The 18,047-nt window shown below is 40.6% G+C and overlaps 1 protein-coding gene across 1 annotated transcript; it reads right to left on the bottom strand.

Moving 5' to 3' along the window:
- Nucleotides 1-7,218: 7,218 nt before the first annotated feature.
- On the bottom strand, nt 7,219-16,304 carry LOC139718027 (uncharacterized). Its single transcript, XM_071629518.1, has 5 exons — nt 15,873-16,304; nt 15,193-15,223; nt 13,415-14,278; nt 9,859-11,371; nt 7,219-8,589 (listed from the first exon to the last, which is right to left on the bottom strand). The coding sequence occupies exons 1-5, from the start codon at nt 16,134-16,136 to the stop codon at nt 7,737-7,739; spliced, it is 3,525 nt and encodes a 1,174-aa protein (XP_071485619.1). The 5' UTR covers nt 16,137-16,304; the 3' UTR covers nt 7,219-7,736.
- Between the last annotated feature and the right edge of the window lie 1,743 nt (nt 16,305-18,047).

Genomic DNA, 18,047 nt, shown 5'->3' with positions numbered 1-18,047 from the left:
TGCAATCATTCATGGTCACTTTCATAACGTTGCTGAATATCAGTAAACAAGATGTAAAAAGAAGTCACTTCACACCCTTTAGGTAATTCAAACACATTTTCCTCCATTAACAAAAACGCCAGACTGGTGTTAATCATTGCAACTATGCTTATTGTACTCAACTCCACAACTTAAAGGGTTTCTGTTCATGGTTCATGTAATGTAGGAGCCACGAAACCGGGAAGTGGGGGGGGGGGGGGGGGGGAAGCCCCAACACTTTTGGCTAGTCCCCCCCCCCCCCCCCCCCCCCGAAAAAAAAAAATCCACAAACTTCTGACTATACGAGGGAAAAGTTCAGTCGAATGAGTCTTCCCATCAAAGAGAGTGGGGATACTTTGCAAATCAGGCGTTGACCATCTAACTCACCCTAAACTATGTTCAGCTGCCCCTGCAATGGTGCTATGACCTGACCCAAAGAGTGCTTTAGGCTGGGTTCACATATGAGTACATGTATACTATTCGGGTATACGGTGCACGTTTTCGAGGGCACGCGAATAGCTTGAATCGAACAATATGATTTCCAAATACCGGGTCACATAAGAGGGCACTATTTGAAAATGCCGTATAGCTGCGTATAGTATAGTATAGTATACATTGTAGTGGAAATCGTGCTTGTTGGATTTTCGTGCAGCGTATACCATCCTGTTCGGGTGTGGCATCTGGTGTTCTGATTGTGTGCTTTGGTCAAATAAGGTAAGTTACAAATTATAGGATTTCTTGGTTCTCATTTTATTATAATTTTTCATTAATTACTTAATCATTTTTATAATAAGTTAAAAAATAGTGTGGAAATAGATTTAATCCAAGAAAATATTGTTCATAAAATGATTTCTTTATTATTTCAGTTTTGTTATAATTATGAATTCACAGAGCTAGGATGGGGGAGTAGAATTAAGCTACCTCCCCCCCCCCCCCCTCATAAAAATGATGTCATCAAAGCAAAGAAAGGAATAACTGATAAAATCAATTAGGCTGATACACGTTTGAAATCTTAAAATAAATATTTGGAAACATAACTACAGTATTTCCAATCACATTCCCCCTCCCCCCACCCCCCACCCTCAAAAAAAAAAAAAAAATAGTTTTTTAAGTGTAAATTCATATGGCTCAAAATAACCCCATCTCGATCGACTGGCTGAACTAATCCCATTTAATAAAAAAATCATTCAAAGTTGTATTTAGAAGTTCAATAATTTGCAGAGGTGATTTCTCTGCTTTTAGTCCAAAACTAGTTTATTTTCAAATATCAATAAGTTATGTAGAAAAAAAAAAAAATTCTTTTTTTTTTAAATTACAGAAATCAACTTCAGGTAGGCGCCAAAAGAATATTCAAGTAGGACACGCGTGCTACCTGATGTGATCCACCATGCCTGTATAGCGTATAGCAAATAGTGAATACCGTATACCATATACTTCTATGTAAACCCAGCCTTATGGTGCGCTTAGATATCTTCATTGATTTTATATTACATGGTGTATAGTACATGTAGTGATGCAAATGTATTTCTTTGTAGTCATAATGGATTGCTGTGCTTTTTTCTTCTAACCTCTTTGTTTCTAGTAAAGCTAATGAACTACATTGTGTGTCATTCCAGTATTATTTGATAACATCAGTTGAGCATGTGACCATAAAGGAAATGTGAGATGTACAGTAGAGGTGTTTCATGGGGGGTGGGGGGTGGGGGAGACACTACAGTCGAAATGTGTGACAGAGTGTATATTATGGCAGGGAAGACACAATTTACATCCCTCCAAGAAATCACTGAGTAAATGTTTACAGTTATGTGCATTTTGTGTCTATTACACCACCAGAAATGCCAGGTATGTTCATTAACACATCAAAGCATTCCTCTTGATTACTTTGTTGTTGTTTGTCTTCTTTTTATGCCATCACCACAAATTGGAGGCATTAAGTTTTGGGGTTGTCTGTCTGTCCGTCCGTAATCAATTTGTGGACAGCTTAATTTACGTAAGCACCCTTTGAGGTATCCAAATGAAACTTGGCATAATACAGTGTATGTATGCATGAGTGGACGAAGCTGTGTCTATCGTGATTCTCCATACATACATCAACAATAAATTAAGTCAGATGAATATGAGTCGACAGACACTTCTCCTGGAATTGGAGATCAATTCTGGTTGGAATTAAAAACTGACCACATGTGATGGAAGTCCTGTTTGAGAGAGGTTCACATAGGCAGCGATGTGTTTATTCTCTTCACATAGTAAAGGACATTAAAATGGTTAAATGAATGCAACCACACAGCACTTATATCACCTGTCCCACATAAATGCATGTTTATTTGTGCATTACCTGTAGCTCAGGGTACAACTGACACAATGTGACGAGAAAAACAGTACACGTAGTAAGGCAGCCAACAATGATACATGAAGCTGGCATTTGGGAATACATTTAGGGAATTTCAACAGTAATTCACCTTTACCTTGACTATGGCATTAATTGAATTTCACTAGTTTTCACCACCAAACATGTCCAAAGGATATACATGTATACAAAATGACAGAGAATCTCTATCAAAACACAATATCTGTGCTTTGAAAGCAATCACAAATGTTCTTCTACAATAGTCAAGCTACCTATACAGTCTGTATCAATTGTATTTGTCATTGAGACTACACATACAAAGCAGACTACTTATCAGTACTTAGGTCTTCAAAACTGAAAATGCTAATTTTAGTGAATATGCATGGCAATTGTATCCTAAAGGATAATCTTTGCTATTTGAGTGAAGTAATCCCTTATACTCATCTGAGAAAAACAAATCTCAGATTAGCTGATGGGCTTTCTCCTTTCATTTCTATTAACTTAAAGAGGACTCTCACCTTTGCATCTCATAAAATCAATGTGTAATGTTCATGAATTACATGTAAAATACCCATATCCAGTTATCAAATTACAGAACTTTAATAATAAAAATCCATGGACAATAATCTATAAATCATAAAAGGAACTCTGAGACAGTCAATACTTTACAAAAAAAGGGGAAAAAATGTAAAAATTGAAAATGAAGTAATGTTTTACCAAATCATGTCCAGATTTTATTTTTTCTTGAGTAAAAAAGTACAATTCTTCGCATGAGCCAAACAGACAAAGCCATACTATCCACAGCTTGCAAACGTATAAATTATACTGATATTCCATTCAGACAGCTTTGAAAAGGGGTGTGTATACAAGGTAAAAATGGAGAATTGCCAGCAATAATCTTGCGCCTTCATTTTGCTTGATATCTACATATCGTCCCACTTTTCACGAAGTGACGGAAAGCTGTACAGAAACCGTGCGGCTTCCGTCACTTCGTGAAAAGTGGGACGATATGAAGAGTTTGATTGCAAAACAACTTAACTTCATTCTCATTAAATTGAGATAAAATATTTGCGACAAAAAGTGCTTTAAAAAACAAAGAAAATAATTTAAAAATATGGGATACTTGTAATCATAATTTCAAGAATATTCCTTGTTATGTTACAAGTGAGGCATCACTTTATTTTGCTCTATATGATGACGGACTTGGTGCTTAGCTCATTTTGCGATGAAACTGTTTTTGTTTTGGTACTGGTACGATGGTAATGACTGCAGGGCCGCCAACACTGGAAACTAAATTTTAGTTGAGAGTGAGACTCCCACAGGCCAATGCTATAATTTAGGAGTCAAAATGAGTGAGATCAATAGAAATGCATGCAAATGAAATAAAGTTTTATAGTGAGAAAGGACCAAAATGTGTGAGTCTCATGCTCAATGCGTGAGAGTTGGCAGCCCTGTGACTGTGATGTTGCATAACTTGTTCTTTTGGTTGGCAGATTGCCTTGATTTACACAAATGATCAGAGAAAAGAGAAAAGAGAAAATTCTCAGAGTTGGTAAAGTAACGATGTCCTCCAGTTGTCGATCCCTGTAAAGCCTGATTCTTGATGGGTTACATACATGTTTCCATGGTAACCATCTCAAGACAACCAAACTCCCCAAGAATAGCAAGTATATACTGTCTATTACGGGAAACATGAAAGGTGACACTTAAAAGACAGATTACCAGTGTAGACAGGTCCATCAAATTATTTACCTGTTCATGTGGGAAAGCTCATAGGCCACTTAAAAGCTTGACTGCTATGATAATTAAATATGCTTTCTAAATTAGCCACTCTTCTCATGAATGTCATAAATTAAGAGAAGCACAAAGCAGCACATGGTGTTTAGATATACTCTTACACAGAATACTGTCATAAAATTGTAATATTCCATGTGTTAAACAAGGAAAAGTAGAAATTACGCGGTGCATAACATATGTCCCCGCCGGAAGTAGCATTTTGTAACAAAATGTGCAATATAGGTAAAAAATCAAGGTCAAAGGTCAAAGAAGTCAAAGGTCAAAATTCTGTATAGAAGTTTTGAAGCCCTCACCTAGTGCCATCACATAAAGCAAATGGAATCGAAATTGGGTTAGAAATGGCGAAGGAGTAGCATTTTGTAGCCAATGTACAATATAGGTCAAAAATCAAGGTCAAAGGTCAAAGAAGACAAAGGTCAAAATTCTGTGTAGAAGTTTTGAAGCCCTCACCTAGTGCTATCACATAAAGCAAACGGAATCGAAATCGGGTTAGAAATGGCGCAGGAGTAGCATTCTGTAGCAAAATGCACAATATAGGTCAAAAATCAAGGTCAAAGGTCAAAGAAGTCAAAGGTCAAAATTCTGTGTAGAAGTTTTGAAGCCCTCAACTAGTGCCATCATATAAAGCAAACGGAATCGAAATCGGGTTAAAAATGGCGAAGGAGTAGCATTTCGTAGCAAAATGTACAATATAGGTCAAAAATCAAGGTCAAAGGTCAAAGAAGTCAAAGGTCAAAATTCTGTGTAGAAGCTTTGAAGCCCTCACCTAGTGCCATCATATAAAGCAAACGGAATCGAAATCGGGTTAAAAATGGCGAAGGAGTAGCATTTCGTAGCAAAATGTACAATATAGGTCAAAAATCAAGGTCAAAGGTCAAAGAAGTCAAAGGTCAAAATTCTGTGTAGAAGTTTTGAAGCCCTCACCTAGTGCCATCACATAAAGCAAACGGAATCGAAATCGGGTTAGAAATGGCGAAGGAGTAGCATTTTGTAGCAAAATGTACAATATAGGTCAAAAAATCAAGGTCAAAGGTCAAAGAAGTCAAAGGTCAAAATTCTGTGTAGAAGTTTTGAAGCCCTCACCTAGTGCCATCACATAAAGCAAACGGAATCGAAATCGGGTTAGAAATGGCGAAGGAGTAGCATTTTGTAGCAAAATGTACAATATAGGTCAAAGGTCAAGGTCAAAGGTCACGACTGAAATTCTGTGTAGAAGTTTCAAAGCTCCCATGTAGTGCTATCATATAAAGCAAACAGAATCAAAATTGGCTCATAAATGACAGAGAAGTAGCAAATTGAAGATTTTGATCACACACGGACGCACACACGGACACACGGACACACGGACGGACGGACGGACACACGGACGGACGGACACATGGACACACACACGTACGGAGCCCGTTTCATAGTCCCCTGCTCGAACTCGTTCGGCGGGGACAATAATGTCACACTGCTATACAGCTTACTTGTGAACCTACGAACCCTAAATATGGCACTGGCTGTGACATCACAAAGGCAGCCTGTCACTGAGTACAGGTCAGGGAGATGGTGTTCTGTCAGCTACACTGTAACAGGAAAGATGTGAGGACAAGGCGCTCCTTGAGCCAAATGGATGCATCAGCATGTAGAGCAAATTGTGACAAGACACGGTTTGGGTATGTGTCCCAGGAAATGCAGGCAGTCGGTTCTTTGTATATATGTAATGTAGCATTGGTTTGTGTTTGCCAGTAACAGAGTCCAAAGCATCTGACTGGTGCCTGAAATCAGTGCATTAACAATATTGTTCCTGGTCTGTCCTCATTTGGGGGCTAGTAGAGTTGTGAGAATACAGATATTGTGAGCTAACCCATTGCACTGCATAAGCTGTTTGTCACTTATGCAGACAAATTGATCAGATAGACTGACATGAAAGATAAGTATTGAAATCACATTGTATCACAATGCAACATCAATGCTCCGTATGCTTGGATGATGAATACTACAGTGCACTCCTGTTATATCGAAGTCGTTGAGACTGGCAGTTTCCTTTCGTCATATTGAAATTTCATTATAATCGAACAGTAAAGTATAGAAAGATATATACATGATAATTTTTGTACCTCAATTTTTACTCCGTTGTAACAAGAATTTCATTAAAACCGTGTTCAATATAACAGGAGTGCACTGTAGTATTTTTTATGAAGCCTTACAAGCCTTAACAAATTGCAATTTCACAACAATAATTGATATCTCCACTTGATTCTGTTGAGCCCAGATACTTATACATGTACACATCTGGTTGGACTGGCATCATAACATACATGCACGGCCATAAACAATTTTCAATTATCATCTTTTCTATGACATCAAACTATACCAAAACATCCCATTAATTATCACTGCTAACCTGTAGGAAAAGTCAAATCAGCAGTTTATACACATCTAGTGCTCTGCAGATTCTTTGAAGTTTATCACATACACTTGTACGTACGCCACATCTCATATTTGGATTCCTCAGATATTGGTCTACATCTTCATATATATGTCAAAATGTATAAGTCAACCCTTACAAAGTTTGAAATCCACTGCCGTCAACAAAAAACAACAACAATAACAAACCCAAATATACACATGCATTGAGTAAATCCAGCAATATTAGCACAACACATCAGTGAAAGTTTGAAAAAAAATCACACAATATGTTCAAAAGTTATAAATCTTTAAAGTCCTAGTGCAGTCATTGCTGGATGAGAAGACTAAGTACTACAGTGTATGTGATGTCATATACAGAAAATTACATAAAGAAAATATACAGGGAATTCCATAAAATTATTATTTTTTAAATAACAGTACATATTCCTCTGACTTGTTACTGAGGGTAATAATATTCCCCCTGCTTTCTGAAAGAGGTAAGTCAGGAGCTCTTTTGTTATGCTGGAAAAGTGAAAATACGTGAATTTTCTTTATATTTCCTTTACATCACTGTTGATACGTGTCGTCAGAAAATATTGCAGTCTTCTCATCCAGCAGTGGCTGCACCAAAACTTTAAAAATTCATAACTTTTACACAGCTTGTCAGATTTTCCTCAAACTTTTACTGATGTGTTCTACTACTGTTGCTGTATCCACTCAATCCAGATAAAAATTAGTAATATGCAGTGCATTTACTCATTTATTTTTTCAAAAAGACCACAGACAGAAAAAACAAGTTCGATTTTAAGCATCAAAAGACTGATTGAAAAGCAAAATATCTTGCATGATTTGGACATCACACTTGATATGAAAATATGTCTGTTGATTTGTCATTTTGTTTTCATTCAATTCTCTTTTGTGCGCTAGCAGAGAGCACTTAAGAGGAAAAAATATTGCACCTGGCACTTACACATCTAACCATGCATTTGCAGTCATTAAGAACCAACATTTATGAGACATCTTTGACATGTGTCACCAGATAACTTAGTACTGCTTCATGAGAATACAGGAGGAATGTTACCCTTTTTTTCCAACCTTTTTTTTTTTCTTTCTCTCTCTCATGGCAGAAGTCTGGAAGTAGATTTACTGAGGACACTGTGAAACAATCGTTCTTTGCAATTTATGGCAGCAGGGTTGATTTCTTGAATAGCTCAGTCAGAGAGTTTGCAATTTGGTCCCCAGAGTCCGTCACCAGGAGTCTCCGCAGTTTCCTGCCGACATGCTTTGGTAGCTGACAGATGAAGAGGAGACAAGAGTCTAGGAACAAGGAGAAGTTATGACATGCAGCATAGTCTGCCAGCTGGAATGCTGTAGATTCATCGAGACGGGATCGCAGGAGGATGCCTGTTGCTCTCTGCACCAGAGGGCAGAAACGCACCTCTTGAGGACAACTCGAGTCCCTCAGAGTCATGCAATATTTGGCAGTACTGAGAACATCTAGAAGGCCACCGATGCCTTCGCCAGACAAGGCACGGAGCGTCCTGCATCGGAAGGGATGGCAGTCGTAGAGCCCGTGCAGGATGTACGTCATGCTCCTGGCACAGACATTCGTCAGTGTGATCACGTCCTGGGCTGCCTCCTGGAAGTTCCCCATCAGGAGGCAGGCAAAGTATTCCGATCTTGCGGCAAGCACCTGCCGATTGGCTCTCACTGTCTCGCCCCCTTCGCAAATCAGAGAAACATCCGATGGGTATCCATCTGCCTGGTAGAGGCACTCCTCTGTGTCACTGTCTGACATGCCACCGTCATCCAGTGACTCCTGTGAGGCTGCCACTCCCCTCAGGCTGGTGTCTCCAGTCAAAAAATGCTTGTCGCAGTGGTGCTCCCAGGGTGGAAGCAACATGCTGGATGCATGACTCAAGCTCTCTCCTACTTGCCTGACTGTCTTTCCAGATGTGGCTTTGCTGCACTGCTCCAGCAGATAATGGAGTGCACCACAGTTGATAAGAAGGTACCTCAGGACAGACTTGGCACTAGGCATGCACACACAGAAAAACAATGAAGCCAAAGATTCAATAGTATTAAAAAGAAACAATGCAAAAGGTATAATCATTAATCAAATCAAGACAAGACGGCAATTCAATAATTTCTCATCAATTTGCAAGCAATGTGGCAGCAGGTCTATAGAAACACATTCTATGCAGAATCTTAGATAGAAACACATTGCTTTTGCTAATAGAAAAAAAAAACAAACATCAAAACGAACACACCGAAAACACATAGGTGCACTTTTCTTGTCCCGAACATCATCGAAAGTTGAGGATGTGCATTATTGTTCAAAAACACAAATGCAAGCAAATTCCCGCTCACGGCAGGAAGCCAATATATTGTCAATTATGTAAGCACATGTAAATGCCAGTAGGAACATGTCCCAGAAATGTGAATGATAATGATTGGAAATTTCTGTGACAAAGCTATAATTCAGGAAAATACACAACATGACAGGATATACAGGAATTGTTCGTAATTTGTAACACAGATTTGCTGTAATTCTGTCAAAAAACATGAGTAATTTACTCCAGGCGAAGTATCATTCATGGGCACAGCCATGACATGTTTTGGGTTTTTCCCCGCCTGATGTCCAAAGTTGGGTGTGCCTTATACATGAGTGTTTACTGTACTTAACCCATATCTGCCGATTTATGTAATATACAGTAATTCATACGAAAGCAGCAATCACCAATCAAAGTAATACCGGTAATCTGTAGCAGAAATAACTTGGACAATTTTTTTAATACAATTTCATTTATGTGTAAGATTGAACAATGTATTATGCATATGCACTAAGTCCCATCCATAGGTTTGGGATTTAGACCACAATAGTCCACAGCACTTATTAATTTCCAAAAAAAAAAAATATTTCATCCTATTTGTAGGCATAATACCATATAATTCTTATACTATTGGAAAGCTCACATCCCAAAGATTTCAAACATGATGATTGTGTTTCCATATAAAGACTATCTATATTTTTCATAATTGGTTACTTTTGAATAAGTGATATGATCATTTACATCTTAAAAGACCATTATTTTCTCTTGGAAGTGACACATAAAGTTTTCTATACTTTTCTTTTTCTAAGTGTCAGTGACATCAATTAGAAGTCGAGAGAGAACAGCCGAGTGAACATGAGTAAAATAGCCTCTGGCACAAGATAAACTGCATTACACGGTAGGCAGATATGGGTTAAACTTGGTCTGGAAAATTACATGCTGTTTATACCAAGGAGTGAGTTTAGTCACCTGTACAGATAAGGAATTGAGATGGCTGCTTGCAGTTTGTCTTCTTCCAGCTGCCCCAGTAGAATGTGTTCCACTTCCTTCTGTCCAAACGATGTTCCAGCTATCTCTCTTAACAGCATGAGATACTGCCTTGCCTTGCTGCACGGGTAGCTTTCTTCATCACATGAAGCACTGCGAGAGGCTCTCCGGCCCTTCTGATTTCCTGAGGTCGTTGCTCCTTTGTACAGCTTTTCATCTGCAGTCTGTGATCTGAAAATGAGGTAGGGGATGCCGTGCAGGACAAGCTTGTCGAAGAAAAGTCTCGAGGAGAGAATATCCCTGAGAAGCCGATGGGTCTCTCTAATGGCAACAGATCCATTCATGACATGGTGAAGGAGAGTCTGTATTGAATGCAGCGAGGTTACACACATGATGGCAGGAACATGGTGAAGAAGAATCATCTCTTGTAAAATAAGGATTATGTTTTCTTCCTCCTCTCTCACTCTACGCCCACCTGAAGGTCTTCTCTCACGATCTGTCTCGTCAGTAATGCTACCCAAACTTGTTCTAGGGACCAACGAGATCATCCCTGGTCTACGTGAAGAGGATGGGGTCGAAAGCGAAGAGGCAGTTGAGGCTGCACTGTCTACTGCTTTTGAGGATTGTGACTTGTTGGCAGAATGGCTCTCAAGCTCCACATTGTCTGCTCCATCTCTGCTTATTGTCAATGCTGGATGATCTTCTCTGGATGCTTTCGGCCCCCGCACAGATAATGATGGTGACATTTCTCCTAGATCCTGGGGTGTTATTGAAGAATTGGACTTACTCCTCTCACCAACATCAGATTCCTCACCGAGGGTCAGCTTTCTCCTGGCTTGTTCTAGCAAGGACTCATTGTGCCCATGTGTCACAGAGTCCATAGACTGCTTACTGTCACCCTCCTTCTCCTCACATCTGGCACAATCTGAGTCATTAAGGCTCTCGCATGAATCCTCCACACTGCTCTCACTGTCTGACGCTTCACTCACAATTGGGCTGAAAACCTCTTCACCATAATAAAATTTTTGAGGAGACGATGGACTGTATGAGTGAGTTGGACTGCTACACGGAGACGCACTGTCACTCTTTGGCGGCGACATCATGGAGCTTGGAAACTGGTAAGCAGGGGGCCTGACCTGGGCAGGAGAGAGTCTCCCACTACCCGAGTCTTTCTCTGGTGACATTCCAAATGCTATCTGCCGGGGTGGGGACATACACATACCGGAGGTGTTGCTGTGAGATCCTGGTGACATGCGCGGGCTCTCTGGACACCACTGAAATTGATGCTGAGGTGACAGGCCATCCACATTCACAGGATGGCCCTGGGGCACCTGCATGGGACTGAAGGGTGGATTCATCTCCGAGTCAGTCTTGCCCAGGGGTGCACAGTCTTTGGATTCATCATCCTTCCTTCTTCTCTTTGACCTTTGCTTTCTTGTCCTCTTTCTTTTTCCCTTGAGTTCCAGTCTCTGACTTTCTTCATCAGATGTATTTCCTGTCAATGGGGTACACAGAGAAGCATGAAATTGGTCAAACATCTGGAAGAATCAAGGTTAGCTTGGAGACAGAAGTTATACAGCAAAATCATATCAATTCATATGAAAAAAAAAGTTGTGTCACACCTTTCCGGGCAAGCCTTGCGTGCGACTTGCAAAGAACAATTTTTACTACCCGGAGGTCCCCGTAGATGATCCGCACACGACAGTACCTAGCACGTATCTCAACCGCAGTCGCCCGGAGGTGCGCACGCATCTTTTTACCCGCAACCGTGTTTAGGCCCTGTCACACCTTTCCGGGCAAGCTACTTGGGCTTGTTACGTGTAGGGATTTTCTAGCATACCGGACATTCCTGAGGGCGGAGAAGGATTTGAGCGAGTGTCTTACTTGCTGGACGCGTTCTACTTAAATCATACTTGCGAGTATACTGTGTGACCTTTGTACCAGTCGCATGGGGGCTGACAACTCAGTGAAGGAATTCCTCTGATGGAATGGCTGAAATCCCACAGAATTTCATTATCTTTGCTGCATACGGGACTGTGAAGTACCTGTGTGGGAGTTGCCTGGGGAGTGCTGCCGCTAAGGGCCTCCTACTGGTGTTCTGCGTGGACCTCTCCGGGCATTCCCGCGACTCATCCGGAAAAAGTTTTGGTCATGCTCAAAACTTGGCTGCGGTTAAATCGGACTTGCGTGAGCACCTCCGGGCAACTACAGGCGAGATACGCGCTAGATACTGTCAGGTGCGGACCAACTGCGGAGAGCTCCGGGGAGTAAATTTGTTTCCCCGCAAGTCAAGCCGCAGAAGTTCCCCCGTACGGTATGACAAGGCATGAATGAAAATTGCAAACATTCTTGTTCGTCCGCTGAAAATCTTCTACGTGCTGGCAACTACCTCCTCGCCACAAGCCCGCGTAGCTTGCCCGGAATGGTGTGACACGGCCTTTAGCAATTGAAGTTTTATTGTCTTATTGCAACCCCGTTAAAATATTTCTGCGTATGATAGGGCGATCATGATGATGAACTCCATATCGTTCCTTGCTCTCCTTCACATTCATTACTTGGAAGTGATCAACCCCGGGGATCAACCTGACCAGTGAAAGAAGTGGTTGACATCTTCAATGGTGACAGCATTATGCGAAGCCATCTTGTAGGTCTCTTGAGTGGAACGAGTCGCGATTGTCGCGAGGGAGTCTCCTCCGGTGATATAAAACTATATTTACACTAAATGCTACCATGATAAATCGTGCTGGGTAAAGCTGGTAGGATATACTGCTTTTTATTACTTAATCTTTCTGGGTTTTTTCTTCTTTTTTAGCTCATCTGCTTCTATGCAGGTTCCCTCCATACACAACTTTATTTATCTGTCATGAATGTACCCTTGAGAATGATTTCAATTGATCTTGTGCTATATGTATATACATGTAAAGTCAAGCCGCAAAACTTCCCCAGGTACGGTATGACAAGGCATGAATGAAAATTGCAAACATTCTTGTTCGCCCGCTGAAAATCTTCTACGTGCTGGAAACTACCTCCTTGCCACAAGCCCACGTAGCTTGCCCGGAACGGTGTGACATGGCCTTTTGGTAGATCAAAATTGCTCCATGCTGAAGTTGATTTTAATATCATCACAGAATAGCAGAAGAAAATTATGGAGTATTCAGTTTACATGATTTCACAAAGCAGAGATACTAGCCACCTTAGATGATGTTCGATGATGTTATCAACTCAGTCATATAAATCTTCAATTCCTTCTTTCAAATGAAATCAACGAATAAATTGCATCTTTCACATTAAATTTTGCTGTACAGTTGTTATAATGTAGTAATGATAACTTTACAGGGAGATGATTGCTGTTGGTACATCATCTACCAATACCAAATTTATATTACAAAGTACATATATTTACATTTTACAGATTTTATTCTACAACATCCTTATCATCGTCATACAATGAAATGCCTGTTTGGTGAAACTGGTTTTGGGACATTCATACATTCATCAATGTAGAAAACTTATCATCAGCTCATGGCATTATTTTTACCTTCTTCATTCTCCAGATGTTGCGCCTTTACTTTCTTTGCCAGACATGAAATCAGCAATTTTACTAGGTTCAAGGCGGCAAACTGCTCCATGGCCGCAGTGTCGAAGCGGAACTCTGCAATAGCTGCAATGACGAGAGACACTGGGACACCAGGCCTCAGCTCGGTGTCATCAAGCAGATCTACGAGGAAGCGGAGGCCATCCATTTCACACATCTTAGCTCTATTCACAGACTCCTGGCAGCAGAGGCAGAGGTAATGGGCACATTGTTCCCTCACTGACGTCTTGATGGAGTGGTTCAGTGCCGTTGCCTTGAAAAATTTGACAAAGCCAGCGTTACCCAAAGCAGCACGGCCAATGTCACTGGACATCAAGTTTCCAATACACTCCCAGGCATGGTGCTGAATGTCCTGTCTATGATGCGAGAGCAGATCAAACAGGTTGGTCAGGTGGTTGTTCTCTAGGACGGGATTGGCTGCGGCAATGGGGAGAGACAGTCGGCAGCGAGACTTGCACCTGTTGAACGGGGCAGTGAGTGCCACAGCAGTCTCTACTGCCATGAGGACCAGTTTACTGTCCGAAGACGTGAACTTCTTGCAGACCGAGCGAAGCCCACCACAGTCGACAACCTCCCACAACAGGGTCCTGTCCTCCCGACCAGCAATCATTTTGAGAACTCTGAGAAGGCTATGGCAACACCCTCCATCATCGATGTCATCAAGGGCTTGGACTAGGAGTGGGAGGATGTCTTCCTCTTTACGGAGTTGCTCATCTACATTGGCAGTTTTGATAAGGTTGGCCAGACTCCGGGCACATCGGTTGACTATGCTGATTGAAGAGTTGGTGTATTGCCTAAGTGTAGCAGCTAAATAAAGAGACATTATTTATTGCCTGTTAATCCTGGCTGCTGGCGCCAACAACTCTTGATGCAGTATTCTATTCTAACTTGACAACAAGAGCCTACCCACTAATATTTCATTACCGCAAACTCAATCTATAGGACACACCCAAACATTTTTTACTGTCTGGTGATGGATTTCTCTGTAAAATCTAGTGGAGTGAACTACATGTATAAGCATAGTACATGGAACATTTTTTTTCTCTTTACTACTAATCAATATAATCTGAAGATACATGTTCTAAATCATCTAGACATAATATGTAACAAGGTAGAAACGAATTGTTATACACATTATCTATTCTCAGAGATCTATTTACTGTAACTTTCTTTACTCATTTTATATTTTGGATTTTACTAGCCTTGCATAGTTCAATTTGGGCATTAGCTTCTATGAAATATTTGTAGAAATAATGTACACTAATAAAACAAATACTGTGAATTCCCTTTATATCTTTGTTGCAAGTTGAATGAAAAAAGACAGCAGAATACATGGTTACGGTATCACAACAGGGGTCGCACTTAACTTTTTTTAAAACTAGCCAGGCGAACTACTTAGAATCAATTTTGACACTGAAGCAATATTTTGGCTAGCCAGACGGACTAGTAACTTCAGAATTTTATGATTTTTAGCTAGTCCGACGCGATTTCGGGTGGCCAATGGCCAATGACCATCGCTAATTTCGAACCCTGCACAACCATGACAAGCACAATCATACAATAACTGTGAAATTATCTAGCCAGAGATCAACATCACACCGAAGAGCCATTTATTGTTTCTTTTTGCCAATTATGATTATATCTGTTCATTCTCAACACCTCACTGCAAAACAGCAGTGACTGCAAATTCTGTATGTACTGTACATCACACATAAACTTACCAATTGTTGCTATTCCATCCAATTCCTTGACCTGGAGTGAAATATTAAAACAGATGAAAGTTGAACTTCCATTTGTGAGTAGGATCATTGGATCATTAATATTTCTGAGTAAATGACAGTGTCTTTCACACTTTACTGACTTTTGATTGCAACTTATCATTATTGATAAATTGAAACATTTATCATGTTTACGAGTTTTCCACTTTGTAAAAATGGCAGAATAAACAAAGAAATATGCAAATTCTCTCTGATTACAATGTAGTTGGTGCACGTTGTTTTTTTTGTCTGCATTACAAAAGTGAACTACATGTACTGTAAAAGTGGATATTACCATGTGACTAATTTTCACGCTCGGCCAGGTGAGAAGAGTTTTTTGTGTGTTTTTAATTCCGCGGAATCATGTTAAGACATTGACTACTGAAACATATGGCAAGGGAAAATATTCACATGCTTTTATTTTCGCGCTAGCTTCTGGTTGCGCGAAATGCACGAAAATTTCAACACCGTGAAAATGTCCACTTTTACAGTACTACCAGGTCCTTTTGGCAGTTATCTTCTGACAGCTAGATAAATACTGGGTAACTCCAACCTATACATGTGCTATTCTATAAGTATAACTAGTATTAAACTGTTCTATAACTTGAAACCATAACATGTGGAGTTCTGTATCTCTCACTCACCTGTTGAGCATTGGATTTATCAAGACAACAGGTTGCCAATACACTGATCGAAAGGTCCACCACTGTTTCCTCATCAAGCCTCGACCGCAGGATCTCCAGAAGGTTGTTCATCCCATCAGACAAGTGGAATTTGACCAGAAAGTCTTTGTAGAACGACTTGGAAGTGTGGATCTTTTCTCGAATACCTCTCAGCGTTGATTCAATTATGCCGCTCTCTTTCCCTGGGTCCAAATTAGCGATATAGAGTTCTGCAGATGCAGCCATGTTGGTGATTTCCCGTTTCTTAACAAAGTGGGTCCTGAGCCATGGGTAAACTGTTTACAAATCTGTTCTGTAGTGGCAGATGAAGACTCCAGCTGCTCTGGAAAGGACTGGGCAAATCAATCTTGTACAGTCATTCTTGCTGGAATAGTAAAGCAGCTGAGGGGCATCAAATCATAGTCTCCTGTAGCACTGTACCTCTGTGTCAAGAAATAAGCTGCAGAAAAAAAAAAAAACAAACAAACTAAAGAAGTGCAACAAGAAGAGAGGGTGCAAACACACAATTACATAGTAGAGTATATTATCACTCTGTACAAATGCAAGTATTCAACAGTGAAGAACTGGATTCAGACATTTATAAATCATAGATCTACATGTAGGGCCTATACTTGCGAGATGTCTTCAAACAAACATCCCTAAAACTATCCTACATAGCCCTGTACCTAAACAGAAGTCGAGCTAAAGTCCAGTTAAAAAAGAAAAGAAAACTGTTACACTTACAGTAGACCTAGAGTCTAGTGCTAAACGTTTCCTAATGTAGTATGTACAATGAACATTGTGTACCCTGTAAACTCTGAGATAGGTGAGAATCTGTAGGCCTACATCATTTCACTGGTACCATTATAATTGGCATTGTATAGGCACCTCACATGTTCCTCGACATCTTGGACCTACAAATATGGCACTGCACTCTAGTTGAACTCTGGACTTTATCATGACATTAGCATATCACTACAGATGGTTCAGGGAAACTTCCTCCACCTATCCTCCTAATGTAAATAACATAATCATAATAGGTCTTTTAAATAACTTTTGTAACACTTAAATTTACATACCCAATCCAATCCAGCACTCGGCAGGCAACGCACGCTTTCAATCGTTTGTGGTGCCAATTGTTTGAGCGATTTTTTGAAGAGGGCGTGGAAGTGAACCAAAAGAGTAGGACTAGGAGCCTCACCTATCACTAACGGTAACACTAACAGATAGATCTCACTCTCACTTCTCAGCTTTTACCACACTCTCCATGCCATGGATCAGCACTGACATGATCACGGCACAGCACAGTATTAAAATGTCAGTAGGTCCTACCGCAACGGTATGATTACACACCCCCTGCACCCGGGCCCTGGTCGCTTTCGCTCGGCCTCTGATCAGGGCACCCACCCACAACCACATCACGGCCAGCTGTGTTCACGAAGCCGATTCACACTTCATATTATTATGATCATAATAACTAATCATAACGTTTCAATCTCCATTTTCTTACTAGTCTAGATGCGGTGCCGTGGAACCTGCACCCCCATATTTTGTACTCTGACGACCGTTGTTCTGGCTGTCGGTCCGCCTACGTAGCGAAGGTAGGATCAAACTTTGCTCAGCTTCTTGGTTTGGGTCTCCAGCCATTTTCGGAGGCCTATACTCCATCAACATCATCCACTCGTGCGCGTTGAATAATCCAGCTCCAGGCTTTTCCTTCGACAGCAAACGAGCATTGATGGCGCTCTTCTATTTCTATTCACGACTCCCCCGTAACTTTATAAAAGATAATTATTTTTTAGTTCGGTGGTTCTGCTGAGATGCGGCATGGAGCCCCTGGGATAGAGTCCCTGGAAAGGACTCTAGTACTGATTAATGCCGTAAATAAAGAATATGCGGCACTGCTGATCGTATTTATCTAGGTACATGTACAGAGTACTCAATTGATAATATTGCTATATAATGGCATGATTTCCATATGCACCCAAGAGATTTTGAGATGCACGCATATTGTTAAGGTCAGTAACTTGTCCTGTATACTGGTTACTTCATAGTCAGGGTCAATGTCCTAATTCCTATCAGTATTCACCCACACATACATCTTGTACAGATTGAATATCCTTTGTCCTAAAGTCATAAACTGGAGAGCTTAGTTAG

This window comes from Diadema antillarum, unplaced genomic scaffold (assembly GCF_040938485.1).
Source record: "Diadema antillarum isolate AM-2024a unplaced genomic scaffold, OU_Dant_1.0 scf00000008, whole genome shotgun sequence".
NCBI lineage: Eukaryota > Metazoa > Echinodermata > Echinoidea > Diadematoida > Diadematidae > Diadema > Diadema antillarum.
Note: the sequence above shows the minus strand (reverse complement) of the source record. Positions and strands in the feature narration are given on the sequence as shown.